Source organism: Phyllobates terribilis, unplaced genomic scaffold, assembly GCF_046119375.1.
Source record: "Phyllobates terribilis strain yellow unplaced genomic scaffold, ASM4611937v1 Scaffold_150__1_contigs__length_4496277, whole genome shotgun sequence".
Lineage (NCBI taxonomy): Eukaryota > Metazoa > Chordata > Amphibia > Anura > Dendrobatidae > Phyllobates > Phyllobates terribilis.
The window spans coordinates 2,998,550-3,026,224 of record NW_027362910.1 but is presented as its reverse complement, the minus strand read 5'-3'; the positions used below and the strand labels follow the sequence as shown (position 1 = coordinate 3,026,224).

The 27,675-nt window shown below is 46.6% G+C and overlaps 1 protein-coding gene across 1 annotated transcript; it reads right to left on the bottom strand.

The window, feature by feature from the left end:
- Window positions 1-2,295: 2,295 nt before the first annotated feature.
- On the bottom strand, window positions 2,296-25,914 carry LOC141206938 (uncharacterized). The gene is made up of 7 exons (XM_073664306.1): window positions 25,822-25,914; window positions 11,741-11,890; window positions 11,432-11,611; window positions 11,225-11,348; window positions 11,044-11,141; window positions 10,765-10,855; window positions 2,296-4,167 (listed from the first exon to the last, which is right to left on the bottom strand). The coding sequence occupies exons 2-7, from the start codon at window positions 11,816-11,818 to the stop codon at window positions 2,978-2,980; spliced, it is 1,761 nt and encodes a 586-aa protein (XP_073520407.1). The 5' UTR covers window positions 11,819-11,890; window positions 25,822-25,914; the 3' UTR covers window positions 2,296-2,977.
- Between the last annotated feature and the right edge of the window lie 1,761 nt (window positions 25,915-27,675).

Sequence of the window (27,675 nt, the reverse complement as noted above, 5' to 3'; positions counted from 1 at the left end):
ATTGCTTGTATCGGATATCTGATCATCAATGGTGCTGACTCTGACTTCCACTGCCCCTGCTCTATTTTCTGCAGTTTGTGTCATATACCTGCTATCTCATCTTTAACCCCTTAAAGACCCTGGGATTTTCTGTTTTTGCATTTTCGTTTTTTGCTCTCCTTGTTCCCAGAGCCATAGCGTTTTTATTTTTTGGTCAATATGGCCGTGTGAGGGCTTATTTTTTGCAGGACGAGTTGTACTTTTGAACGACATTACTGGTTTTACCATATCATGTACGGGAAAACGGGAAAAAAATTCCAAGTGCGGTGAAATTGCAAAAAAATTGCAATACCACAGATGTTTTTTTTTTTTTACCACGTTCACTGAATGCTAAAACTGACCTGCCATCATTCTTATTCTCCAGCTCATTACGAGTTTGTAGATACCAAACATGTATAGGTTCTTTTTTATTTAAGTGGTGAAAAAAAATCCAAAGTTTGGTAAAAAAAAAAAAAAAAAATGGCACCATTTTCCGAAACCCGTAGCATCTCCATTTTTAGGAATCTGGGCCCCCATTTTGGGGTAGATCCGATGTTTTGATCGCCCCTTATTGCATTTTATTGCAATGTTGCAGCAACCAAAAAACGTAATTCTGGCATTTAGAATTTTTTTCTTGTTACGCCGTTTACTGTTCGGATTAATTCTTTTTTTTATATTGATAGATCGGGCAATTCTGAACGCGGCGATACCAAATATGTGTATGTGGGTTGTTTTTTTTATTATTTTATTTTGAATGGGGCGAAAGGGGGGTGATTTAAACTTTTATATTTTTTAAAAACATTTTTTTTACACTTTTTTGCTTGCTTTTATAGTCTCCATAAGAGATTAGAAGCAGCAACTGTCCGATCGCCTCTGCTACATAGAGGTGATGAACAGATCACCTTTATGTAGCAGAAATGCTCCTGTGCTATGACTGCCAACCACTAGGTGGCGCTCATAGCGATCATTACATGACAACCACTGGGGTCTGCTGCAGACCCAGGGTTGTCATGCCCACCTATCAGTGACCCGCAATCACATGACGGGTTACCGATGGGCAGGGTAAGTGACGCGCTTCCGGTGCGGCGCTGTTAAATGCCGCTGTCATAGATTGACAGTGGCATTTAACTGGTTAACAGCTGCGGTTGGATCATGATTCCACCCGCGGCTGTTGTGGGCACACGTCAGCTGTAATACTCAGCAGACATGTGCTCGGTTTAGTCCGGGCTCACCGCCAGAGCCCTCACTGAACCAGGGGTGATGGCCTGGGGCGTACTAATACACCTCAGGCTTTAAAGGGGTTAAGACCACCAAAATGTACATTCAAAGCAGAAAGAGAATTTACAATGTACCACTGCAATGAAAACGTCTTTTAAAGTAGGTTCCTCAGGTACCTGTATGTCCCATTGGTGCAGATTAGGCAGTGGGGCAGTAAGTATTGTGCCACATGTAATTTTGTAGTCTTTTTGCCCCCTTCAACGCGGCTGCCTCTCCCATCTCCTGCTCACCCAACTCCTCCACTCTGGAGCCCATGCACAGGTGCAAGGTAGCTGTTATAAGATGGCCACTGTCACCTGCTGAGACCTGCCTTTCTGTGTAGGCAAACTGTTCCAGCCTCGCCACCACTTCCCTCCTGCTAATCTTCCCTGCTCAATCTGTCTCCAGTGTGATGACTGTGGTGTCATCTTGGAGCTGAGAGCCTGCTTCTCCCACAGTCTCTGTGGCTTTTCTTGGTCATTTTTTTCCCCTGGAGCAAAGCACCTCCACACTCAGAAAGTTATCTGGTAGATGTATGACAATTTTCAGGATGGTCATCAGGTCCAATATCGGATAAATAGCTAGATGCTCAGCAGGAACTCCTACATGTGCTTGTTCACACATGTCGTTACGGTTGTTGCCCTCTTATTTGGTCTCCAGGGTGGATACACTGGACACCAACTTACTGTGTGAGTGGGGTAGTCGCGCAAGAGCATATTGCTACAATAAAAGGGACTGGCCATCTTCTTCGTTTGTTGCAGGGCAAGGAAAAGGCTGTATGGTTTACATTTGCATTTGTGGTAACTAACTTTTTGGGAAACTCAAGAGCAGAGTTGGTGTTATTTCTCCTCAAAACATATAAGGATCTTGGCAGTAACATGTCCTTAACGATTAATTTCTTACATTCTAGACTTTCTTCCATCAAACTGCGGAGTAGTGAGATGAGGATGGTGATGATGTAACCAAGATATTGAAGCTATGGAGAAAAGATATCAAGGAAAATGGAATCCATCAATGCTTGCAGATTACTGTTGCATAATTTTAAGAGATGATCCAATGCAGCAATACAAGAAACAAGCAAAAAACAGTTGTCACTGAACGAGGACCAAGTTTTGTAGTGCAATTTCTGTAACTGTTTATAATTTGCAATAGTGTTTAGACAGGTTTTAGCTATTTGAATTGTTGCTAAGTTTTCTCTAAATAAATATCAGAAAATTGTCATAACAAAATATTCTGCATCTGTATATTTACAAAAAGAGTAATGTCTCAAGGTACTGAAACTTTTATCATTAATTATATGTAGCAGTAAAAGGAAAACTCATTGTCCAATTTGAATTCAGGAGGTCAAACTCATTAAGAAATGGTTCAGTTCATAAAAGAACCTAACGACTTTTAAAAATATGTAAAACAGTGTTACATGATCTGAAAGGTCCTTGAGCTAGTCGGGTGGAAGGTTCTTCAGCTGCTCAGTCAGGACGTGCAGCCTCTGTACAGGTCCCGGTACCTTCCTCTCCTGCTCTGCACCAATCAGTTAGATAAGTGCAGAGCTGGAGGAGAGAGCAGTTCTCTCACTGATCAGTAAGGACACTGTCTCATTGTTCTCGGTCACATGAAGCTACCCCCAGTCTATAGGACACACTCACTTATTAGCAATATTTTTTCTTGCTAAAAGTGTGTCTTTTCAAGTAAAACATTTTCCAAATTAGGATATAAAAAAAGGCTTCTCCCCTGTGTGACTTCTCTGATGTCTAACAGCAGCTGATTTCTGGTTAAAACATTTACCACATTCTGAACAGGAAAAAGGCTTCTCCCCTGTGTGACTTCTCTGATGTCTAACAACAGCTGATTTCTGTTTAAAACATTTCCCACATTCTGAACAGGAAAAAGGCTGCTCCCCTGTGTGACTTCTCTGATGTATAACAAGACCTGATTTCTGGTTAAAACATTTCCCACATTCTGAACATGAAAAAGGCTGCTCCCCTGTGTGACTTCTCTGATGAATAACAAGACCTGATTTCTGGTTAAAACATTTCCCACATTCTGAACAGGAAAAAGGTTTCTCCCCGGTGTGAATTCTCTTATGTCTAACAACATCTGATTTCTGGTTAAAACATTTCCCACATTCTGAACAGGAAAAAGGCTTCTCCCCTGTGTGAGTTCTCTGGTGACTAAGAAGATTTGATTTCTTGTTAAAACATTTACCACATTCTGAACAGAAAAAAGGCATCTTCCCTGTGTGAGTTCTCTGGTGACTAAGAAGATTTGATTTCTTGTTAAAACATTTCCCACATTCTGAACAGGAAAAAGGCTTCTCCCCTGTATGAGTTCTCTTATGTGTAACAAGATTCAATTTCTGGTTAAAACATTTCCCACATTCTGAACAGTAAAAAGGCTTCTCCCCTGTGTGAATTCTCTGATGTGTAACAAGATGTGATTTCTGGTTAAAACATTTCCCACATTCTGAACAAGAAAAAGGCTTCTCACCTGTGTGAGTTCTCTGGTGCTTAACAAGATCTGATTTCTTGTTAAAACATTTCATACACTTGGAACAAGAAAATCTATTCTTTGCTGTGTGAATTCTTTGATGTTTAAGAAAAAAGTTTTTGAGGGGAAAACTATTTCCATACTCTGAACATGAAAATGGCTTCTTAGCTTTAGGAGCAGTTAGTTTTTTAATGCTTATTTTGTGACTTTGATTTTTTTTAGTAGTCGGTAAGGAATCAGAAGACAGGACCTGTTTCAAAGGATCAGATGACACATCTTTGCTGTGAAGGGATGATGGTATATCTGGAGTAATGGCATTTCCTTCAATTGTATCCTGTGGGATCTCAAGCTCATCTGATTTGAAAATTGAAGATGTCAGCTGTCCCTCTGATCTCCTGGTACAGTCATCTATGTAAAAAAAAAAAAAAAAAATTTGAATAAAATATTCTTGAAATTTATATTTTTGAATATTTCTACATAAACTGTTGGTACAAATGGCAAGTTATGTAAAAATATTGAATTATTCACCTAGACAATGACAGTTCACAGTCTAAACTGTGAATGAACAAACAGCGGTGCTCAACTGTTTGTTCATTCTGCCTCCCAAATATGAAATATGCGAAAATGATGCCAATAAAAATTTCTAGTCCTCTCACAAAAACACAAGCTCCCACTCAGGTCCATCATCTGTCAATGGAAAAACAGAGGTTTCCACATCATTAGTGGCTCAAAGGCTCTTGAAAAGCAACATGGCTTCAAGAAACCAATCCAGCAAAATCCGCTCTTCCAAAATCAAATATACTTCCTACTTAACTCAAATGTAAAGCACTACACCCTACTAAAGCTCATGCATAATACCGGAAGCTGCCAGATACAGCCTTGCTCTCTGCTGGTTAAGTTCTCTGTGTTCAGCTCCCGTGTTCTGTATTTTCTTCTTAGTTTCTTCTTGTGATCCCAGCCTGTTTACTGACTCCTATTGTGTCTTCTGATTTTGTATTTTCTCTGCCCTCCTGGTTCTGATCCGGCCACCTGACTATTCTTCTTGTCATCTCACAAAACAGCAGGCTACACTGTAGCCAAAGCCTAGGGGTCTTTGTGCAAGTACAGATCCATGTAGAGGGGTTAAAGGGTGATGGGCAAAACTTTGACTATAGATAATAACACATCTAATGAAAAAAAAAAAAAAAGAGTAACTAGTGGTGAAACCTCTCTGGGGTAAATAGAGTATGTTTCTTGGTAGCTCCTGGCATTTTGAACTATAGTAAGGGCCAATATTTTCTATCAGATGAGTTTCAAGAAGAAATATACATTTAATGAGAACTTTTTATAATAGTGCAGAGCTGAGGTGTCTTAAATTTAGATCTTGGGCATTTGGAAGAGACAATGGAGACCTTTTTTTTTAAAGACTACCAGGGAGTTACAAACTCACATAAGTGAGGCAGGCCTATCCGACCATAATCAAACTACCATGGAGAATGAACCTGTAAAAAAAAGACAGAATTAAAAAAAAACAAAAACACGTTACATCCCCAACAAGAACGTATGTTTAGGGGGGAAAACTCCAACACTAAACCAGAGTTGCACTTATTTATGGTGGACCATTGGAGCTACTATGAGTCCTGACCAGAACAGTAGAGAAAGTATTAGTGCTCCCCATTTCAGGATAGATTGTATCTGAATTCTTTAGGATCGATAATATAATTTATGACTGTAACGGGTCCGGGAGGCGGAACCTCTGAGCTACTATACAAGGGGGCGGCCCTTGTAAGGGAGCGGGTGGCAGTCTCTGGATGAACGGACAGGGAGATACGGCAAGTGATCAGGGCAGTCTCTGGGTGAACGGACAGGGAGATACGGCAAGTGATCAGGGCAGTCTCTGGGTAAGGGGTAGGTACGACCTGTGATGGCAGAGCCTCCGGGTAGGCTAGCAGGCAGATGGTAGATTGGTGCTCCCAGGTGAGCAAGCGAGAGTCTCTGGAATAGCAGGTGGTCACGGCACGTGACGGCGGAGCCTCCGGGCTGGCAGGCAGGCAGGTAACGGAGAAGCGCTCCCAGGTGAGCGGGCAAGAGTCTCTGGAATAGCTGGTGGTCACCGCACGTGACAACGGGACCTCCGGGCTGGCAAGCAGGCAGGTAACGGAGATGCGCTCCCAGGTGAGCGGGCAAGAGTCTCTGAGATAGCTGGTGGTCACAGCACGTGACAACGGAGCCTCCGGGCTGGCAAGCAGGCAGATAACGGAGAAGCGCTCCCAGGTGAGCGGGCAAGCTGGTCCATAGACAGACTGACCGGAGTAGTAAGGCAGACCGTCGGACCTCAGGCAAGCAGGCAGGTAGCTGACATGCGCTCCCAGGTGAGCGGGCAGGCTGGTCCTTAGACAGACTGACAGGAGAAGTAAGGCAGACCGTCGGACCTCAGACTGGCAGACAGGTAACAAGTATTCAGGCAGGAATCAGGCAGGTAACTGGCAGGTACTGGCAGGTAACTAGCAGGAAACTGGCAGGTAACTGGCAACGGGACCTGAGGGCTGAAGCACAGGTGAGACACAGGTGCAAACAACATTGCTCGGGCACCTCCATTTTGGAGGAGGTGCCTTTTATATGATGAAGTCCTCCGGCCATTGGCCGGGGACTCTTTAGGGCGGCGCGCGCGGCCCCTTTAAGAGGAGGGGAGCGCGCGCGCGCCCTAAGCACAGGGGCCGGGAAGGAGCGCGCGCCGAGAGCAGAGCAGGAGGAGGACGCCGGGACGGAGCGCGCGCTGACAGCAGAGCGGGGAGAGGACGCCGGGCACGGAGCAGAGCGGTGAGGGGAGCAGTGTCCCTGCCTAGCAGAGGGCAGGGACGCCAGCGCTACAGTACCCCCCCCTTTAGGCCCCCCCTTTTTTAGGCCAGACAGAAATTTAGCTAGGATGAGAGGGGCATGGATGTTCTCCCGGGGCTCCCACGTTCTCTCCTCAGGACCAAACCCCCTCCAATCTACCAGAAAAAAGGTCTTTCCTCTTACCCTTTTGCTGGCAAGAATGTTCTCTACCTCAAACTTGTCCTCAGCAGAAACCAGAGCAGGAGGCGTACCTGTAGACTTAGAAAAAGAGTTAAGTACCACAGGTTTGAGGAGAGATACATGGAAGGAGTTAGGGATCCGTAAGTTGGCCGGGAGTTTCAATTTATAGGCTACCGGGTTGATCTGACCGATGACCACCAGTGGGCCGATGAACCGAGACCCTAACTTATAGGAAGGGATCTTGAGTCGGACATATTTGGACGAGAGCCAGACTTTATCCCCAGGACGGAATTGAGGAGGGTCCATCGCTAAATGCTGCCAGGGGGCAGCAGGTACTGGCAGAGGAAGAAGGCGGCCGGCCGACAGGTGTCTCGGAACTTTGTTGCGGGCGCAGGACACACAGGCAGAAACAAAGTCCATAACATCCTTGTGCAGGTTAGGCCACCAGTAGTGTCGGGTAATAAGCTGGAGGGTCTTTTTCCGACCGGCGTGGTCAGCTAGTTTAGACGAATGACCCCAGTGTAGGATTCTCTCCCGATCAGGTACCGATACGAACGTCTTACCAGGAGGGAGACAATTTAGACTCACGGGAGCCACCTGCATTACTCTGGCGGGATCGATGGGGCAGTCACATGGTCTATGAGGTGGTGATGTCTCTGCCTCCTCCTTAACAAAGACATCAGCACTAGACCAATAAGGAATCGGAAGTCCAGGTAGATTAGCTGGGATAGGAGAGGGACGGACGGAATGGACGGGAACCAGGCAGGTTTTATGACAGGCCTGTCCCCAGTGAAGGACTTCTCCGGTTTGCCAGTCAAGCACGGGTGCATGTCTCTGGAGCCAAGGCAGACCTAGCAAGAGGGCGTGAGGGAGACCAGGCAGAACGTGAAAGGAGATACTCTCTGAATGCAGCATTCCCACCTGTAGAGTAATGGATTCGGTGATGAATTGGATGGGGCGAGGTAAGAGGCCCCCATCCACGGCAACAACAGACAAGGGTACAGCCAGAGGTTTGGTGGGGATGCGGAATTTCTCCACCAGGGACTGTGAAATAAGATTTCCGGCTGCTCCAGAGTCAAGTTGGGCTAGTTCGGAATAACGATTCTCCCCGCAGATGATTGAGACTGACAACAGCAGGGATGGAGAGGATTTATTTTTGTCTAGATCGACCCCTCTGAGTGAACCTAGATACAGGCGTTCTCCCGACCTCTCCGGGCAGGCACGGATCAGATGCTCCTTACTGCCACAGTAGAAGCAGCTCCCCTCGGCACGGCGGAAATCCTGACGGGATTTGACCATCTTGGTCTGGTCGACCTGCATAGGCTCAGGAGAGTGTACCTGGGGAGAAACGGAAGGAATGACGGGTTCCTGGAAAGTAGGAGCTAGACGTGGAATCCTTCTCTCACGGGTGACCTCTTTGGCACGCTCCTGGAACCGTAGGTCAATCCGGGTGGCAAGGGTTATTAGATCATCGAGAGTGGTAGGAATGTCCCGACCAGCAAGTTCATCTTTAATACGACCGGACAGACCCTCCCAGAAGACGGATACCAGGGCTTCGTTATCCCAGGCCAGCTCCGAGGCAAGGGTACGGAACCGTATGGCATATTGGCCCACGGTGAGGCTTCCCTGACGGAGGCGAAGCAGAGAAGATGCGGATGAGGTCCTCCGTCCGGGTTCGTCGAAGGCTTTCCGGAAAGCCATGAGAAAGGCAGGCAAGTCGGACACCAGGGGATCTCCTCTCTCCCATAGAGGATTTAGCCAGGCCAGGGCCTCCCCGGTGAGATGGGACATGATAAAGGCAATTTTGGCTCGGTCGGAGTTAAACTGGTGGGATAATAGTTCAAAATGCAGGGTGCACTGATTTATGAAGCCCCGAGCCAGGACGGAGTCGCCTCCGAAGCGAGGAGGTGCAGAGAGCCGGGGTCCGGAAAAGGATACCATGGTACTGGCGGAGGTTGTTGGTGGATCAGACAGAGTGTTCAGGCGAGTATTAACATTCCGCAGGTGACCCAGGATGGTCTCCTGTTGGGACCTCTGACGGGACAGTTCAAGACAGAGGTCCGAGAGCGAGGGAGCTTGGGTGCCACCGGGTTCCATGGCCCGAGCAAACTGTAACGGGTCCGGGAGGCGGAAACTCTGAGCTACTATACAAGGGGGCGGCCCTTGTAAGGGAGCGGGTGGCAGTCTCTGGATGAACGGACAGGGAGATACGGCAAGTGATCAGGGCAGTCTCTGGGTGAACGGACAGGGAGATACGGCAAGTGATCAGGGCAGTCTCTGGGTAAGGGGTAGGTACGACCTGTGATGGCAGAGCCTCCGGGTAGGCTAGCAGGCAGATGGTAGATTGGTGCTTCCAGGTGAGCAAGCGAGAGTCTCTGGAATAGCAGGTGGTCACGGCACGTGACGGCGGAGCCTCCGGGCTGGCAGGCAGGCAGGTAACGGAGAAGCGCTCCCAGGTGAGCGGGCAAGAGTCTCTGGAATAGCTGGTGGTCACCGCACGTGACAACGGGACCTCCGGGCTGGCAAGCAGGCAGGTAACGGAGATGCGCTCCCAGGTGAGCGGGCAAGAGTCTCTGAGATAGCTGGTGGTCACAGCACGTGACAACGGAGCCTCCGGGCTGGCAAGCAGGCAGATAACGGAGAAGCGCTCCCAGGTGAGCGGGCAAGCTGGTCCATAGACAGACTGACCGGAGTAGTAAGGCAGACCGTCGGACCTCAGGCAAGCAGGCAGGTAGCTGACATGCGCTCCCAGGTGAGCGGGCAGGCTGGTCCTTAGACAGACTGACAGGAGAAGTAAGGCAGACCGTCGGACCTCAGACTGGCAGACAGGTAACAAGTATTCAGGCAGGAATCAGGCAGGTAACTGGCAGGTACTGGCAGGTAACTAGCAGGAAACTGGCAGGTAACTGGCAACGGGACCTGAGGGCTGAAGCACAGGTGAGACACAGGTGCAAACAACATTGCTCGGGCACCTCCATTTTGGAGGAGGTGCCTTTTATATGATGAAGTCCTCCGGCCATTGGCCGGGGACTCTTTAGGGCGGCGCGCGCGGCCCCTTTAAGAGGAGGGGAGCGCGCGCGCGCGCGCCCTAAGCACAGAGGCCGGGAAGGAGCGCGCGCCGAGAGCAGAGCAGGAGGAGGACGCCGGGACGGAGCGCGCGCTGACAGCAGAGCGGGGAGAGGACGCCGGGCACGGAGCAGAGCGGTGAGGGGAGCAGCGTCCCTGCCTAGCAGAGGGCAGGGACGCCAGCGCTACAATGACGTGGAGTGAATCCATGAAACCAGGGCTCAACTCATGCTAAATTATCTCCTACAGGCATCAATAAATGTATATTACAGCCATCAGCCATGCACAGTTTAGAGATATATTATGGTACAGGTGTAATGTTTTTTGTATACTTCATCGCGATTCTATTTGAAGTTATTTGGTTTAAAATTAAATTGAAAAGTCAGGATAAAGGGAAACTCTGTTGTTATTGTACAGAAATTCACACTTGGCCCTCACTGCATGTTTAAAGTTGTCAATCGCAAAAGCAAGGTTTGGTTACAAAGACTGGACCTGGTCTTGTAGGGACCATATGAGCACATTCAGCGGCACAGAAGGTAGATTCATCCAATAAGATATCAGGATTCTAGGAAGCCAACAGCATCATTACACTCCGCTTTCTCTCACAGGCCCATCATAATATATATCTTCAAGTGATTTTCTAACTTGTTAGCACTTTCTACATATGCTGTCATATGGATTGGTAATTTACAGATCTGGGCAGATAAGAGTCCGGATCTTCTAATTTCAGTTGGTAGGTGGATCTTCCAGGTTGTAAGTTCTATAGAAAAGGGGTTTCAATGCCCAAAGTCATTTGAACAGTTTTTGGTGGAGGACAATCTATTGGTGTAGATGCAAAATGGTGATCACACGATTGTGATATGGCCTGACTACATGACCGGTAAATGAGCCTGTGACTGAGAAGAATCTGTGACTTCTCTGCATTTAGTGGTTACTACTCACCTGGACTGCTATCTGTAGGGATCTCCTCTTTACACCGCTCATCACCCCTCACATATGTTTCTGTAGTATTAATATGGGTCAGATCTTCACCCTGAAACAAATATTGTACAAGTCACAGACAGATGGAGAAGTCACACCTATGATCAGCTCTAATCCACCGTTCGCATTACACAAGTATAAACCATATAATACTGGTGGATAAACCAAGAACGAACACAAGACCTTCACAGCCATCTACACATCACAGGGGAGATCTCATGAAACCTTCTCTCCATCTACCTGATGATCCTGAGGAATATTGGGATCTTCTTGTTTACAGTCCTGTTGTAAAAGAGGACGTGGACATCTCTCTGGTGTTGTCCTCTTACTGGATAGATCTGGAGAAAACACATACAGGGACTGAATTCATTCTTTAAATATGGATAATTATAGGCCGTGTGTATTCAGTCCTGTCTATTACCTGGTGATGTGAGGGGCTGGGGAACCTCCATCATGATGTCATTGTACAGATCTTTGTGTCCTTTTAAATACTCCCACTCCTCCATGGAGAAATAGACGGTGACGTCCTGACACCTTATAGGAACCTGACACATACAATGATAGAGTTATCCCTCCGATCCCTTCATAGCTTTACTGTAAAATGTCCCAGCATTCCTAGCAGTGTCACCTCTCCAGTCAGCAGCTCAATCATCTTGTAGGTGAGATCTAGGATCTTCTGGTCATTGATGTCCTCATGCATCAGGGGGTGAGGTGAAAGCTCCGTGATTGGGCTCAGGGTTCTTTCCCATCCCTCAGACAAAAAGTCCTGACAGCGCTCACTAGAGGTCTTCTTCACTACTATGTAATCCTGGTTATAGAGAGACACATTAATACATCTCACTATAGACATTTCCAGAGTCCTCACCTCTCCAGTTCTGTCCATCTGTTATTCCCATAGATAAGAATGATGTAATGTGACGTCATCAGAATCTCTCACCTCTCCAGTAAACCAGAAGAGGATCTCTAGGGTGAGGTGTAATATCTGCTCCGCCATTTTGTCTCTGTCCATATTCATCTTTGATGGGTAAATCAGGAAAATTCTCTTACATAGAAGATATTCACTGAGAGGATCCGATATTGTAGAGACCTGAATGAGAAGTTGAACTGATGTAACGTCATAAATATCCTGTGTAATAATACAATTACTGGAGATAAAAAGGGAAACATTTGAGGAGATTTATGTTTTACAGTATCTAGTTTTCTTCTTTACATCTACTAATAAAACCTATATATTTTAGGCCACAGACAACAAGCAGTTTCTTCCACAGAATCTGCAGGTGAATACCTTTCTCATAGACTCATCTTCCTTATTTTTAATTCTTATCTAATTTACCGACACTGGAATCGGCATTAGCAATACTGCAGGAGATATTCATTACACGTGACATGAGAAATAACTACTTCATGTTGAGGACGAAATCTTCATCTTCAACTACGGCTCTATAAACGTATTTGGCCAGAGTCGGCCACTGACTACATCACTATATGTTTCCCGTCTTCACCAGACTGTCAACTTCTATAACGTTAGATCTCAGGTCTGATTGACACACAGAAGTTTGAGGCATTTATAAAAGCTTGTTTGGAAGAACACCAAGATAGGAGTTATTTGATACCAAAGTCTCCATGTACAGTGTTTTATGGGGTTTATTTCTGGCCTTAGGATTTCCTATATGACAAGAAAAACTCCATAAAAAAGCAGATATTAAAATCAGAAATAGCAGGAATGATCCGGCGTATGAGGCTATAAACTTGAGTAAAACATAGCTTTTATTGAGCCATTAAAATATGCTGCTAGCACCATAATAAGTCTTAGTGCACAGAAGGATCACAGCTGTCTCGACCTGCGTGTTTCGACGTGCAGTCTTAATCATGGTCTGTTTGAACTGTGGACTAGTGAGTAGTGTTGAGCGAGCACTAAAATGCTCGGGTGCTCGAAGCTCGGGCCGAGCTCGCCGTGATACTCGGGTGCTCTACCCGAGCAACGAGCCCATGTTAGTCTATGGGAGACCCGAGCATTTTTGCGGCGGCACCCCCGGCAGTCTTTTAAAAGCCTAACAAGTGCCCAAAACGATAGTGACAGTGCTCAAATTACATGGGGACAGCATGCGGATCGCCCCAGGAAGCATTTCTGACCCCCAGGTCACTGCTATCAACAACATGGTCAGAGGTATTAAGCCACTTTTAAGGGCTCACAATAAAACGTTCAAAAACGAAACTGAAACTGCTTTCCTGTGAAATATGTTAAGGAAGTTCCTTTCCAGAGTAAAGACTTGTGTATAAGGTAAAATAAATAACCCCAAAAAAATACTCCTCCACACCTTGGGCTATGTTGACAAGTAGCATTTTTTATGTGTTTTTGCACTTTTGTATTGCTTTCAACCGTTACAAATGCATTCACAGGGAAATGTCATTTTAACATTTTACAACCTCATATGGCCATGTGCTATGTGACACATGCATACAGTGCTGAAAAGACATGGGAACAGCATGGGGAAGACCCCTGGAAGTATCTCTGACACCCAGGTCACTGCCTAAAAGTGTGCCCATCAGAAGTCATCCTTGCCGCATCAGAAGATGCAGACTTGCAACTATCCCCGTGCAAGTCCTTGTCCCAGGGCAGTGTTCAATTGTACCTCCCCCATTCCTTGCAATGCAAGCGCAAATATGCAGCCAACCACCCACCCACCCGCAGGCTGAAATACTATGCTGCTAGCTTGCACTTGAAATGGGGCCTTTTAGTTTGCAGGAGGCCGAGGCTGGTCACTACCTCATGGCTGCTTCGGCAGCGAGGTATCTATACTCAGTTCCCAGCCGCCCGGCGACCGGGTGTCCATGATCGATCCCCAGCCGCCAGGGGGCGGCCGGGTGTCCATAAACGGTCCCCAGCCACCCCTATTTCTCCTGTCACCTTCCCACACACTTTTCTTACCCTTGCCTGCTTTAGGGCAGCATTGGACGAGCCCACCAGAGAACCAGCATGATGATGATGATAGAAGTTAGCATCTGCTTTGTTTTCTTGGAATGCAAGCGTAAGTGTGCAGCCTGCCACCCACCCACCCCCAGGCTGTTATACCATACTGCTTGCTTGCACTTGAAATGGGGCCTTTTAGTTTGGAGGAGGCCGAAGCTGGCCACTACCTCATGGCTGCTTCGGCAGCGAGGTATCCATACTCAGTCCCCAGCCGCCCCTATTTGTCCCGGTGTGCCTTATACATAAGATTAAGCGCGCATACCAAAACATTACCTGTGCCCTCCCCAGGGCATTTAGTGGGAAGGACAGCCTATTCCGCTGTAGTGTGTGCATGCCAAACCCCTGTTCATGGTACATGCGAAGATGCCTCCCACCCTTCACCTGTCGTTGCAGACTTGCAACTATCCCCGTTCAAGTCCTTGTCCCAGGGCAGTGTTCAATTGTACCTCTCCCATTCCTTGCAATGCAAGCGCAAGTATGCAGCCTGCCACCCACCCACCCCCAGGCTGCAATACCATACTGCATGCTTGCACTTGAAATTAGGCCTTTTAGGCATGTGGAGGCGGAATCTGGCCACCAAGTCATGGCTGCGTTGGCGGCCTGGTATCCATACTCAGTCTCCAGCCGCCCGGCGGCCGGATGTCCACACTCAGTCCCCAGCCACCGGGGGGGGCCCGGGTGTCCATACTCGGTCCCCAGCCGCCCCTCGTCCGGGTGTCCACACACGGTCCCCAGCCGCCTGGGGGAAGCCGGGTGTCCATAAATGGTCCCCAGCTGCCCCTATTTCTCCTGTCAACTTCCCCCCACACACTTTTCTTAGCCTGGCCTGCTATAGGGCAGCATTGGATGAGCACACCAGAGAACCAGACTCCTCCGGTGGGCCCTGGCTTCTCCATCAGGGGAGTTGAGAGTGCCATGGTGAGAAGCATGATGATGATGATAGAAGTTAGCATCTGCTTTGTTTTCTTGGAATGCAAGCGCATGTATGTAGTAGCGTCTAGGCCTGAGGTGGTCAGCGTTTTGGCGCATATCCTACCTCCTCCGAGGATTGCTAGATGTTTTCCTGCTACTATCCCAGTTCTATGACTCCCGTTAAAACAAAGCTTCAGGTGATAAATGATGGATGAGGTGGTGGCAAAGGAGAAAGAGCAGGAGGAACAGGGACCATTCACATCAATATCAGGCCAGTCAACCACATATGTCTTGTAGGATATGTTTCTGTAACAAAAGGAGCGGTTCGGCTACACAGTTATAGGGCATACAGTGAGTGCAATGCCTACCAAAAATTTCGAGGCACTCAAATGCCCCTTGGAAATGACATGGAGGTCAGAGGGCCTTAACTAAACTGTTTTTTCCATTTATAGCAACTGGGTCTCCTGTACACTGTTGGCCTAAGCAATGAATGGAAGGCTTTCCAAAAATTATGAGGAACTGCAATGCCCCTTGAAACAGACGTGGATTACAGCATACTAAAAACCTTCTACCCATTATTGGGGAGTGGGTCTCCCTTAGTTTTCGCCTTTGCATTGAAAAGCAAAAGCTGACTAAAATTAGGAGGAAATGCAATGCCCGTTGGAAGAGTCGTGGAGGTTAGAGGTAATTAAAAACAACATTTCAATGCCCTTTGGAAGAGCTGTGGAGTTCAGAGTGGCTTAAGAAGATGCTTTTAATGCCCATTTGAAGGGACATGGAGGTCACAGTAGCTTAACAAGATGGTTTTAATGCCCCTCGGAAGAGATGTGGAGGTCACAGTAGCCTAACAAGACGGTTTTAATGCCCCTCGAAAGAGACGTGGAGGTCACAGTAGCTTAACAAGACGGTTTTAATGCCCCTCGGAAAAGTGGTGGAGGTTGCAGTAGCTTAACAAGACGGTTTTAATGCCCCTTACAAGAGCCATACAGTACAGCATCTTAAAAACATTATTCCCATTATTGGGGAGTGGGTCTCCCATAGTGTTTGCTTAAGCCTTCCAAGCAAAAGCTGCCAAAAATTAGGACGGAGGAACTTGCAATGCCCCTTACAAGAGCCATGCAGTACAGCATATTACAAACATTATTCCCATTATTGGGGAGTGGGTCCCCCATAGTCTTTGCTTATGCCTTCCAAGCAAAAGAGTCGTGGAGGTTAGAGGTAATTAAAAACAACATTTCAATGCCCCTTGGAAGAGCCGTGGAGTTCAGAGTGGTTTAACAAGGCGCTTTTAATGCCCCTCAGAAGAGACGTGGAGGTCCCAGTAGCTTAACAAGACGGTTTTAATGCCCCTTGGAAAAGTAGTGGAGGTCACAGTAGCTTAACAAGACGGTTTTAATGCCCCTCGGAAGAGACGTGGAGGTCACAGTAGCTTAATAAGACGGTTTTAATGCCCCTCGGAAAAGTGGTGGAGGTCACAGTAGCTTAACAAGACGGTTTTAATGCCCCTTACAAGAGCCATACAGTACAGCATCTCGAGAATATTATTCCCATTATTGGGGAGTGGGTCTCCCACAGTCTTTGCTTATGCCTTCCAAGCAAAAGAAGACAAAAATGAAGACGGAGGAATTTTCACTAATGGCAACACAGACCACGGTCACCCTGGTGGTATAGTGGTGGTGGAGGCTGAGGATAAGGAGAAGAACATAAAACAGCCGAAATGAGGAAGCGTATACCCATGTGTGGGTATGAAGCGGTGCATGTGAATACACCTCCCGAAATAACACAGTGGATTTGACTTTATGTTACTCTGCTGTCATTTGGTGGTGATGAGAAGTCTGGCCCAATCCAGCCCTTGTTCATTTTGATAAGGGTTAGCTTGTCAGCATTATCAGTTGACAGCTGAGTTCACTTATCAGTTATAATTCCCCCAGAGGCACTAAAAACACGCTCCGATAACACGCTAGCGGCAGGGCAGGCCAGGACCTCCAAGCTATACAGAGCGAGTTCATTCCAAGTGTCCTGCTTGGATACCCAATAATTAAAAGGCACAGATGAATCACAGGGGACGCTGGTACGGTCGGCAAGGTACTCCCTCACCATCTTTTGAAACTTTCCACTCCTTGTGAGAGTACCCCGCGCCTCAGGGTCTGTCCGAAGGGAGGGTCTGAGAAAACTGTCCCAGAACGTTGACAGTGTTCCCCTGCCTCTGCTGGATTGGAGTTGCCTCTCTCTCGCTTGTACGCCTTGGTTGGGCAACAAACTGTGACCTCTGCCGCTAGCGTGTTCAGATGGGAATTTTTTTAACAGTTCTGCAGCAGGGGCCTTCTGGTACTACCCCATTTTTATAGACCTCTCCACCTCAGGAATAAGAGACTGAAAGTTCGACCGATATGGCTTCTTGATCCATCTCATCACACTCTGGCTGCAATGCCTTCTCTTTAATTCTCTGCAGAGAGCGTTGCACAAGACAGACAAGTGGAATGCTGACGCTAATGATGGCGTCATCGCCACTCACCATCTTGGTGGACTCCTCAAAGTTTGTCAAGATGGTACATAAGTCAGACATCCAGGTCCACTCCTGAGGTCTTATGTGTGGAGTCTGACCTGAATATCGACGGCCTTGTTGCAGCTGGTACTCCACAACTGCTCTCTTCTGCTCACAAATCCTTTGCAACATGTGGAGGGTAGAGTTCCAACGTGTGGGGACATCACACACCAGTCGGTGCGACGGAAGCTGCAAACGCTGCTGCAACACAGCAAGGGCAGCGGAAGCTGTAGCCGACTTGCGAAAATGAGCTGACAGGCGGCGTACTTTGATGAGCAGATCTGGCAACTCGGGGTACGATTTAAGAAACCGCTGAACCACGAGGTTGAGCACATGAGCCAGGCATGGTACGTGTGTGATCTCGCCTCGACTCAGAGCCGCCACCAGGTTACGGCCATTGTCACACACGAGCATGCCTGGATGTAGGTTCAGCGGTGTCAGCCACAGATCTGCCTGCTCTTTCACAGCTGTCCACAACTCACAGTGTGAGGTTTCTCACCTAAGCTTATGAGTTTCAGCACAGCCTGTTGCCGCTTGGCGGAGGCAGTACTGCAGTGCTTCCAGCTTGTAACTGATGTGGTGATATCTGAGATGGAGGCTGAACATGAGGAGGAGGAGGAGGATGATGCGCAGGAGCTGTACACTGTGGGGTCAACTCTGACTGACATAGGGCCCGCAATCCTCGGTGTAGGGAGGATGTGTTCTGTCCCAAGGTCCGACTGGGTCCCGGCCGTCAGGGAGATGTACCGTCCCTGGCCACAAGCACTTGTCCACGTGTCCGTTGTCAGGTGGACTCTCCCAGTAACTGCGTTGTTGAGGGCACGGCAGATGTTTTGGGACACGTGCTTGTGTAGTGAAGGGATGGCACACCGGGCAATATAGTGTCGGCTGGGGACCGAGTACCGAGGGACGGCCACCGCCATAAGGTTGCGGAAGGATTCAGTCTCCACCAGCCTAAAAGGCAGCATTTCCAACGCAAGCAGTCGTGAAATGTGCGAATTTAGGACTCTGGCCTGTGGGGCGTTAGCTGCGAATTTCCGCTTTCGTTCAAAGGTCTGGGATATGGACAATTGAACGCTGCGGTGGAACGTGGACGTGGACGTTGATGCTGTTTCTTGAGAAACTGCCATAACAAGTGAAGACTGAGAGGAGGGGGCATCTTTGCATGCAGTATGGACAGGGGATTGCCTTGCACACACAACAGGGGGTTCTATTGCACGCACAACAGCGGAAGAAGCAGTGGTGACACCCGCTGACACTGGTCGTGGACCCTGGGGTTCGCTCCACATAGTCAGGTGCTTTGCTGCCATGTGCCTGATCATGCTGGTGGTGGTCAAGCTTGTAGTTTTGTCACCCCTGCTGATGCTGGCCTGCCAGGTGGTACAAATGGCCTTTTTGGGGTTATCAGCAGAGTCTTTAAAAAAATTCCAGACTCTGGAAGACCTACAGGTTGTACTGGCAACGTCCATCGTGTTGTTGTTACGGGGAACTGTTGCCTGCCTTCTGTGTGCGGCCACCACACTGCTTCTTCCTGCCTGTTGGGGTACTCTGGCTCCATCACCCTGTGTGCTGCTGGCCTCACTCTGCATGTCCTCCTGACACGTTGGGTCAGTTACTAGATCATCCACCACCTCCTCCTTTTCCACTTGCGCACCACGATCCTCCTCCTCACCTCCTGGCAATTGTGTCTCGTCATCGTCCACCTCTTGTGACAAATTGCCAGCGTCGACTTCCTGTGGCCGTGGCTGTTCAAATATTTGGGCATCACTACATGGGATCTCCTCTTCCACCACTTCAAGCGGAGCAGGCAAGGGGCACAAATCTGGAAATGGACCAGTGAACAGCTCTTCAGAGTGTCCAAGTGTGGGATCAGTTGCTGTCTGATGACACTCGGCATGGTGGGAGGAAGGAGCATCAGGGTGAGGAGGAGTATGCGGTTTAGACTCACGGCTACTAAGAGTTGACCGTGTGGAAGACAGACCGGAGGTGGTGGTGCCCAGGTAACTGGAAGTATTATCTGCTATCCAATTAATAACCTGTTCACACTGATCAGTTCGCAATACTGGTGTTGTTCTGTGCTTCCCTAGTAATTCGGTCAAGAAGTGGGAGCGAGAAGATGTGGCTGTTGGTTGTGGCACATTTTCACCTTGGCCACAGCCCCATCCTCTGCACGCACCATCACCAGAACGTCCAGTTCCACGTCCCTTGCCACGTGCCTTGCCCATTGTAAAAGGAAGTAAAATAGCTTACACTCGCACTATCAATGGAAAAAGGGTAATAAAAAGTAGATTAGAACCGTGGAAGAGGAAAACCACAGTTCTATTTCTCTAGCCTACACCCGACTCTTTTAAACAATCTGAAAAATCAGGGAGACACTATTAGTTTTTTTTTACGGCATAAAATGCCAAAAGCAGGATAATAGAGATTTTTTTACCGTGGAACAGCAAAACCACAGTTATAATTTACTGGTGTATACCAGACTTTTTTAAATATATATATTTGCGGTTGAACAGTGAGCGACACACTCAAACTGTTTCTTTTTTAGATACAAATGGCCCAAAAGTGGATAATACAGAGGTTTGAACCGTGGAACTGCAAAACCACACTTCTGTTTCTCTGGCCTACACCAGACTATTTTCAACAGATATATTTGTGCCTGAAAAATCAGAGACACACTTTTTTTATTTTATTTTTTTTTGGGGGGGGGGGGGGGGGGGGACACCAAAAGGTTAATAAGACGGGTATTTGTACAGTGTGAAGGAGGAAAAAAAAAAGAGGACTTAGATGAAAAAAAATGGATTTTTCCTGGCCCCCCGAGACCTGGAGTTAAGTCCAGCAATTTCAGCAACAGGAGCACACAGGACTGTAATACAGCGTTTGCTGGTATAACCACTGCGTCTCCTATACAGCCTGCCTGCCTGCCTGATATCTGGGATGGATATTAGTCCTGAGAAGGACTGTTTGTTTGATCTGGCAGCCTTTACAGACCCTACACTAACTATTTCGCAGTATATATCTCTCCCTAACTCAGCAGCGCTGTCCCTACACTGTCTGATCCCAGCCGTTCGTGTCCAAGATGGCGGCACCCGGTTTTAAATACTCGAGGTGGCGCTGTGCGGCCAGCCAATCAATGTAATGCCCACAACCAACATGACTGCGGCATTACAGTGACTGGCTGGCAGTCCCTGCATGTTCATTGGCTCTGTAAAGAGCGCCAAACATGCAGGGCAGAGACCCGAGCTCCCGCCCGAGTAACCCGGAAGTGCTCGCCGAACATCCCGAGTAGCGTGATGCTCGGGCGAGTACAGAGCAGTGTCGAGCATGTTCGCTCAACACTACTAGTGAGCATATAAAGGTAGGTTGTAATTAAAGAAAAGTTATCATGTGCTCACTAGTCTCGGAGGTCAGTATGATTGGCATAGACAAAAGTTAAATAAAAACGTTAGTGACACACATATATTATTATCCTCTAAAATTAATATCATTGATATGTAGAAAAAATAAAAATATTTGTGATACAAATATAGAATAAATATAAATACTAGAGATATACCATGTCCAAGCTGTAAACAAAACTGTCTTTAATATTGTAGTATTAGATCCTATCTAAAGGGTACTCGGGTTTCTAACATAAAAATGCAATATGATCCCTATTTAGCAGTTTGCGTCTATGGTCTCCCTCCTTGGATAGGTCTATATACTTTTTCTATGCCTTGAAATTTCAGTGCTGAATCTTCCCCTTTATGGAACATTTGGAAGTTTCGACACTGCTGAAATATTTGTGGCCAAAGGATTAACCGCATCAGGTATGTCTTCTAATCCGAAGTTTTAAAGGGACGGTAGTACAACCAATGTATTGGATGTTACATGTAATACATTCAACAAGGTATATAACCAAGGGTGTGCTGCATTTAATAAAGTCATGTATTTTGTACATACGATTATTATGCAGTGAGATAAAAATCCTTTTCACTGCATTTTACACAGGGCTGTGGAGTCGGAGTCGTGGAGTCGGAGCCCATTTTGGTGGAGTCGGAGTCGGTATAAAATGGACCGTAGTAGTAGTTCAATGCAGTAGTTCAATGCAGTTTGTGGGGAATTTTTTTCATAAGACTTTGGGAAAGAAATGAAATGTGCTATAAATATCTGTCCTATTCCTGATCAAAGGTTCTAGACTTTTAGCTGAGATTAATCTGTGCTACAGTAAATTTATCACTTAAACATGAGCCGGGTATGAGGGAGTCGGAGACATGGAAATTGAGGAGTCGGAGGTTTGGCTTACCGACTCCACAGCCCTGGTTTTACAGCGGTTCGCTCCGCATTTGAAAAAAACACTAAGGTTTAACCAGGTAGTAGATTCAGAGTGTGCTTTTCACTTTTCAGGAAAAGACAGGGGGACAGGATGGTACCCAGCGTGGGTGCTTTATTAGCCACAAACCAAATATCCTTGGTAAGAATTTTATTAAGCCCCGTATCCTGGTGTAACATTAGTATTTCTCTATAATGGACATGATTTTGTTATACGGTGGACTATAAGTTGTAGAGAATGTTACACTGGAAGTTTCACATCCCAAATATTTTTTTGGTCCCTTATTTTTGAGAAGATCCTTACGCTCTAGGCTCAATACCATTTTGTATGCTTTTTTAAGATTCCAATCAGGATAACCTCTTTTTGCCAATCTGTCACAAACTTCTCTGGCCTCCATATCAAATGCAATATTATCCGTACAATTTTGTTTCGCCCTAATTAATTCCCCATATGGAATATTGCGCTTGATATGCAGGGGTGGCAAGTATTGGCCTGCAGAATACTATTACTGGCAGTCTCTTTTCTATAGGGTATTATTTTTACTGTATTGAGATATTTATCACCGTTCAATTTAAGATCCAAAAAATGTATTTCTCTAGGATCAAACTAATGTGGGAATCTCAAATTGAAATCATTGTTGAGATTTTCTGCAAATTTCAACGCCTCCTCCTGTGTGCCTCCCCACACGAGGAGGAGGTCGTCGATAAATCGACCGTACCATATGATTTTGGGGCTGTAAATATTGCTCTCATTGTAAATGTGTTGCTCCTCCCATTTGGATATTATTACATTAGCCAATGATGGTGAAAATTTGCTACTCATGCTTACTCCCCTCCTTTGTAAAAAAAAAAAACTGATTGTCAAAGCAGAAATAATTATCATCCAGAAGAAATTGAACTGACATGATAATGAAATCTTTAATTCCTAATGTATACGTAGCATTGGTATCCAAGTGATAGCTCAGGCTAGTTAATGCTACACTGTGTGGTATGGATGGATATAGAGCTATAACATCGCATGATAGCCGGTGATAATTTTCTTGCTATAGAAAAATCTTCATATACAGTAGCCAAAAATTTAGAGTCTCTAATATAGCTGGGGAGGGGATATCTTGCATTAGTGGTTGTAGATAGAAATCTATCCATGCACCCAGTCTCTCTCCCATAGAACCTATGCCCGCTAATATTGGTCTGAGTGGTGGTGGAAATATGTTTTTGTGGATCTTAGGAAATGAATGATATATACAGTACAGACCAAAAGTTTGGACACACCTTCTCATTTAAAGATTTTTCTGTATTTTCGTAACTGAAAATTGTACATTCTCACTGAAGGCATCAAAACTATGAATTAACACATGTGGAATTATATACTTAACAAAAAAGAATGAAACAACTGAAAATATGTCTTATATTCTAGGTTCTTCAAAGTAGCCACCTTTTGCTTTGATGACTGCTTTGCACACTCTTGGCATTCTCTTGATGAGCTTCAAGAGGTAGTCACCGGAAATGGTGACACTTAAAACTAGCAAAATTACAAGCTGAATGGCTTGTCATAGAAGTATATAAACAGATCTAAACAATGATGCTGCTGAAAAATTGATACAGTCACTACTGTATCCAATCCTGTACCTAAACAAAGCTGATACTGCCTAGTCACGGATGTTGGCACCCCAAGGAATGCCAATGGTGCCGCCACTCACCGGTGAGTGTCCCTCAGAAACCCTAGTTAATTCTGATATATATATTAAAAAGTGCACTGATACATTAAATAGAACCAGATATGTCTCAAGGTATATATAAAAGAAAGGGTTTGGTACTCATCAGAGAATGGTTCAATAATCTGCCTCAATGCGTATCCCCAACAGCTTCATCAGGAGACTTGAAACAGGGATGATGATACATGATGTTCAGCATAGTGTGCCTAATAGCCAGGTGTCCATGTATAAATATCTCACTTCATCCAAACCCCTCCCCAGACTAGGAGACCCATTCCCATTCCTAGAGGTGAATTGTCATAGGATATATAGAATGGAGTCTGTCTACAATAATGTACTGCGCCTGCGCTACTTCTCAAGCGCTAGAGGTCCGACAATATCCATCCTCTAGTTTGCATGTCCTGAAGTGCCGCGCTTCACACTGAAACGCCGGTAAACGGATTAACGCTGCACCACTCGCATGCCTGTAGTTACGTGTTCCACGCCGGAGATCATAATGGCCTATATGTGTCCGGATCATCACCCTTGTCAGTAGATAAAGTAACATAGGCTGCAATTACAGTTAGAGTGAGCCGGAGAATTCATTGTATACAGTATCTCATATTGTAGATTTCACCTTGTAATCTCCCTGTTCTGCATTATGTTGCTATAATTATTACAAGTCCCCCATATCAGGGACATAAATAATTATATTGGTTACTTCAGCCTGGTGTTTGTCTGTGCGCTGCATCCGGTTACCTGATTACAGGGGCATAATGGGGGCATTACATTGTATGGGGGCATCATACATACTGCATAAGGGGCATAAAGGGGGCATTACACTGTGTGGGGGCATCATACATCCTGCATAAGGGGTATAATGGGGGAATTACACTGTGTGGGGGCATCATACATCCTGCATAAGGGGCATAATGGGGGCATTACACTGTGTGGGGGCATCATACATACTACATAAGGGGCATAATGGGGGCATTACACTGTGTGGGGGCATCATACATACTGCATAAGGGGCATAAAGGGGGCATTACATTGTATGGGGGCATCATACATACTGCATAAGGGGCATAAAGGGGGCATTACACTGTGTGGGGGCATCATACATCCTACATAAGGGTCATAATGGGGGCATTACACTGTGTGAGGGCATCATACATCCTGCATAAGGGGCATAATGTGGGCATTACACTGTGTGGGGGCATCATACATACTACATAAGGGGCATAAAGGGGGCATTACACTGTGTGAGGGCATCATACATCCTACATAAGGGTCATAATGGGGGCATTACACTGTGTGAGGGCATCATACATACTGTATAAGGGGCATAATGGGGGCATTACACTGTGTGGGGGCATCATACATACTGCATAAGGGGCATAATGGGGGCATTACACTGTGTGGGCATCATACATCCTGCATAAGGGGCATAATGGGGCATTACACTGTGTGGAGGCATCATACATACTACATAAGGGGCATAATGTGGGCATTACACTGTGTGGGGGCATCATACATACTACATAAGGGGCATAAAGGGGGCATTACACTGTGTGAGGGCATCATACATCCTACATAAGGGTCATAATGGGGGCATTACACTGTGTGAGGGCATCATACATACTGTATAAGGGGCATAATGGGGGCATTACACTGTGTGGGGGCATCATACATACTGCATAAGGGGCATAAAGGGGGCATTACATTGTATGGGGGCATCATACATACTACATAAGGGTCATAATGGGGGCATTACACTGTGTGGGGGCATCATACATACTACATAAGGGGCATAATGGGGGCATTACACTGTGTGGGGGCATCATACATCCTACATAAGGGTCATAATGGGGGCATTACACTGTGTGGGGGCATCATACATCCTGCATAAGGGGTATAATGGGGGCATTACACTGTGTGAGGGCATCATACATCCTACATAAGGGTCATAATGGGGGCATTACACTGTGTGGGGGCATCATACATACTACATAAGGGGCATAATGGGGGCATTACACTGTGTGGGGGCATCATACATACTGCATAAGGGGCATAAAGGGGGCATTACATTGTATGGGGGCATCATACATACTGCATAAGGGGCATAAAGGGGGCATTACACTGTGTGAGGGCATCATACATCCTACATAAGGGTCATAATGGGGGCATTACACTGTGTGAGGGCATCATACATCCTGTATAAGGGGCATAATGGGGGCATTACACTGTGTGGGGGCATCATACATCCTGCATAAGGGGCATAATGGGGGCATTACACTGTGTGGGGGCATCATACATCCTGCATAAGGGGCATAATGGGGGCATTATACTGTGTGGGGGCATCATACATACTACATAAGGGGCATAATGGGGGCATTAAACTGTGGGGGGGTCCTGTACTATGAGAACAATACGTTTCCTGTCTCCATAGTTGGGTCGTATGTATCTATTACAGGAAACAGAACAGAAACCTTATGATTCTTATAAAGCGGCAACACAAGACCCCAAAAGAGCCTCCGTGCTAAAGGGGTTAATGCCCCCTGCGCCCAGTAATGGGGGTCTCCACATACCTCCACCTGCAGAGCCGCCACCACATATATGGCTGTTGTGTGCGCACAGGACCTTTGATGAGGTCACAGGAGGGGAGGAGTCAGGGGTCACATGATCAGGGGCCTCAGTGGATGCAGGACTCTGCTGTGCTGGTTGTCATGGTGCTGGATGAAGTTGTCTATTGGCTATAGAGATAGATTAGATAGTGTGTCTCTCCATAACCAGGATTACACAGTAGTGAAGACCTCTAGTGAGTGCTGACATGACTATAAACAAGAAGATCCCAATGTTTCTCAGGATCATCAGGCAGATGGAGAGAAGGTGTCATGAGATCTCCCCTATGATGTGTAGACGGCTGTGAAGGTCTTGTGCTCAGTCTTGTTTTATCCACCAGTACTACAACCCTTGGCAAAAATTATGGAATCACCGGGCTTGGAGGATGTTCATTCCGTTGTTTAATGTTGTTGAAAAAAGCAGATCACAGACATGGCACAAAACTAAAGTCATTTCAAATGGCAACTTTAGGGCTTTAAGAAACACTAAAAGAAATCAAGATTAAAAATGTGGTACTCAGTAAGGGTAATTTTTTTAGACTAAGCAGAGGGAAAAAATTATGGAATCACTCAATTCTGAGGAAAAAATTATGGAATCATGAAAAACAAACACACAAAAGAAGACTCCAATACATCACTAGTAGTGTTGAGCGAGCACTAAAATGCTCAGGTGCTCGAAGCTCGGGCCGAGCTCGCCGTGACACTCGGGTGCTCGACCCGAGCAACGAGCCCAATGTTAGTCTATGGGAGACTCGAGCATTTTTGCGGTGGCACACCCGGCAGTCTTTTAAAAGCCTAACAAGTGCCCAAAACGATAGTGACAGTGCTCAAATGACATGGGGACAGCATGGGGATCGCCCCAGAAAGCATTTCTGACCCCCAGGTCACTGCTGTCAACAACGTGGTCAGAGGTATTAAGCCACTTTTACGGGCTCACAATAAAACGTTCAAAAACGAAAGTGAAACTTTTTTCCTGTGAAATATGTTAAGGAACATCCTTTCCAGGGTAAAGACTTGTGTATAAGTTAAAATAAATGACCGAAAACAAAAATACTCCTCCACACCTTCGGCTATGTTCACAAGTAGCATTTTTTATGCGTTTTTGCACTTTTGTATTGCTTTCAACTATGACAAATGCATTCACCGTGAAATGTCATTTTAACATTTTACAACCTTATCTGGCCATGTGCTGTGTGACACATGCATAAAGTGCTGAAAAGACAAGGGAACAGCATGGGGAAGACCCCTGGAAGCATCTCTGACTCCCAGGTCACTGTCTAAAAGTGTGCCCATCATAAGTGATCCTTACCGCATCAGAAGATGCAGACTTGCAACTATCCCGATGCAAGTTCTAGTCCCAGGGCAGTGTTCAATTGTACCTCCCCCATTCCTTGCAATACAAGCTCAAGTATGCAGCCTGCCACCCACCCACCCCCAGGCTGCAATACAATACTGCTTGCTTGCTTGAACTTGAAATTGGGCCTTTTAGGCATGTGGAGGCGGAATCTGGCCACCACGTCATGGCTGTGTTGGTGGCCTGGAATCCATACTCAGTCCCCAGCCGCCCGGCGGCCGGGTGTCCATACTCGGTCCCCAGCCGCCCCGCGGCCGGGCGTCCACACATGGTCCCCAGCCGCCCCTATTTCTCCTTGGAACATCCCCCCACACACTTTTCTTAGCCTGGCCTGCTTTAGGCAGCATTGGACGAGCCCACCAGAGAACCAGACTCCTCCAGTGGGCCCTGACTTCTCCATCGGTGGAGTTGAGAGTGCCAAGGTGAGGAGCATGATGATGATGACAGAAGTTAGCATCTGCTATGTT

What these genes read in the sequence shown, in the direction of transcription:
- LOC141206938 (XM_073664306.1), bottom strand. Translation starts at nt 11,818, where the DNA reads ATGAATATGGACAGAGACAAAATGGCGGAGCAGATATTACACCTCACC. An exon ending in TCTTCTGGTTTACTGGAGAG is followed by an intron (nt 11,612 to 11,740) that starts GTGAGAGATTCT and finishes CTCTATAACCAG; the next exon opens with GATTACATAGTAGTGAAGAA. An exon ending in CCCTACAGATAGCAGTCCAG is followed by an intron (nt 4,168 to 10,764) that starts GTGAGTAGTAAC and finishes TTTTTTACATAG; the next exon opens with ATGACTGTACCAGGAGATCA.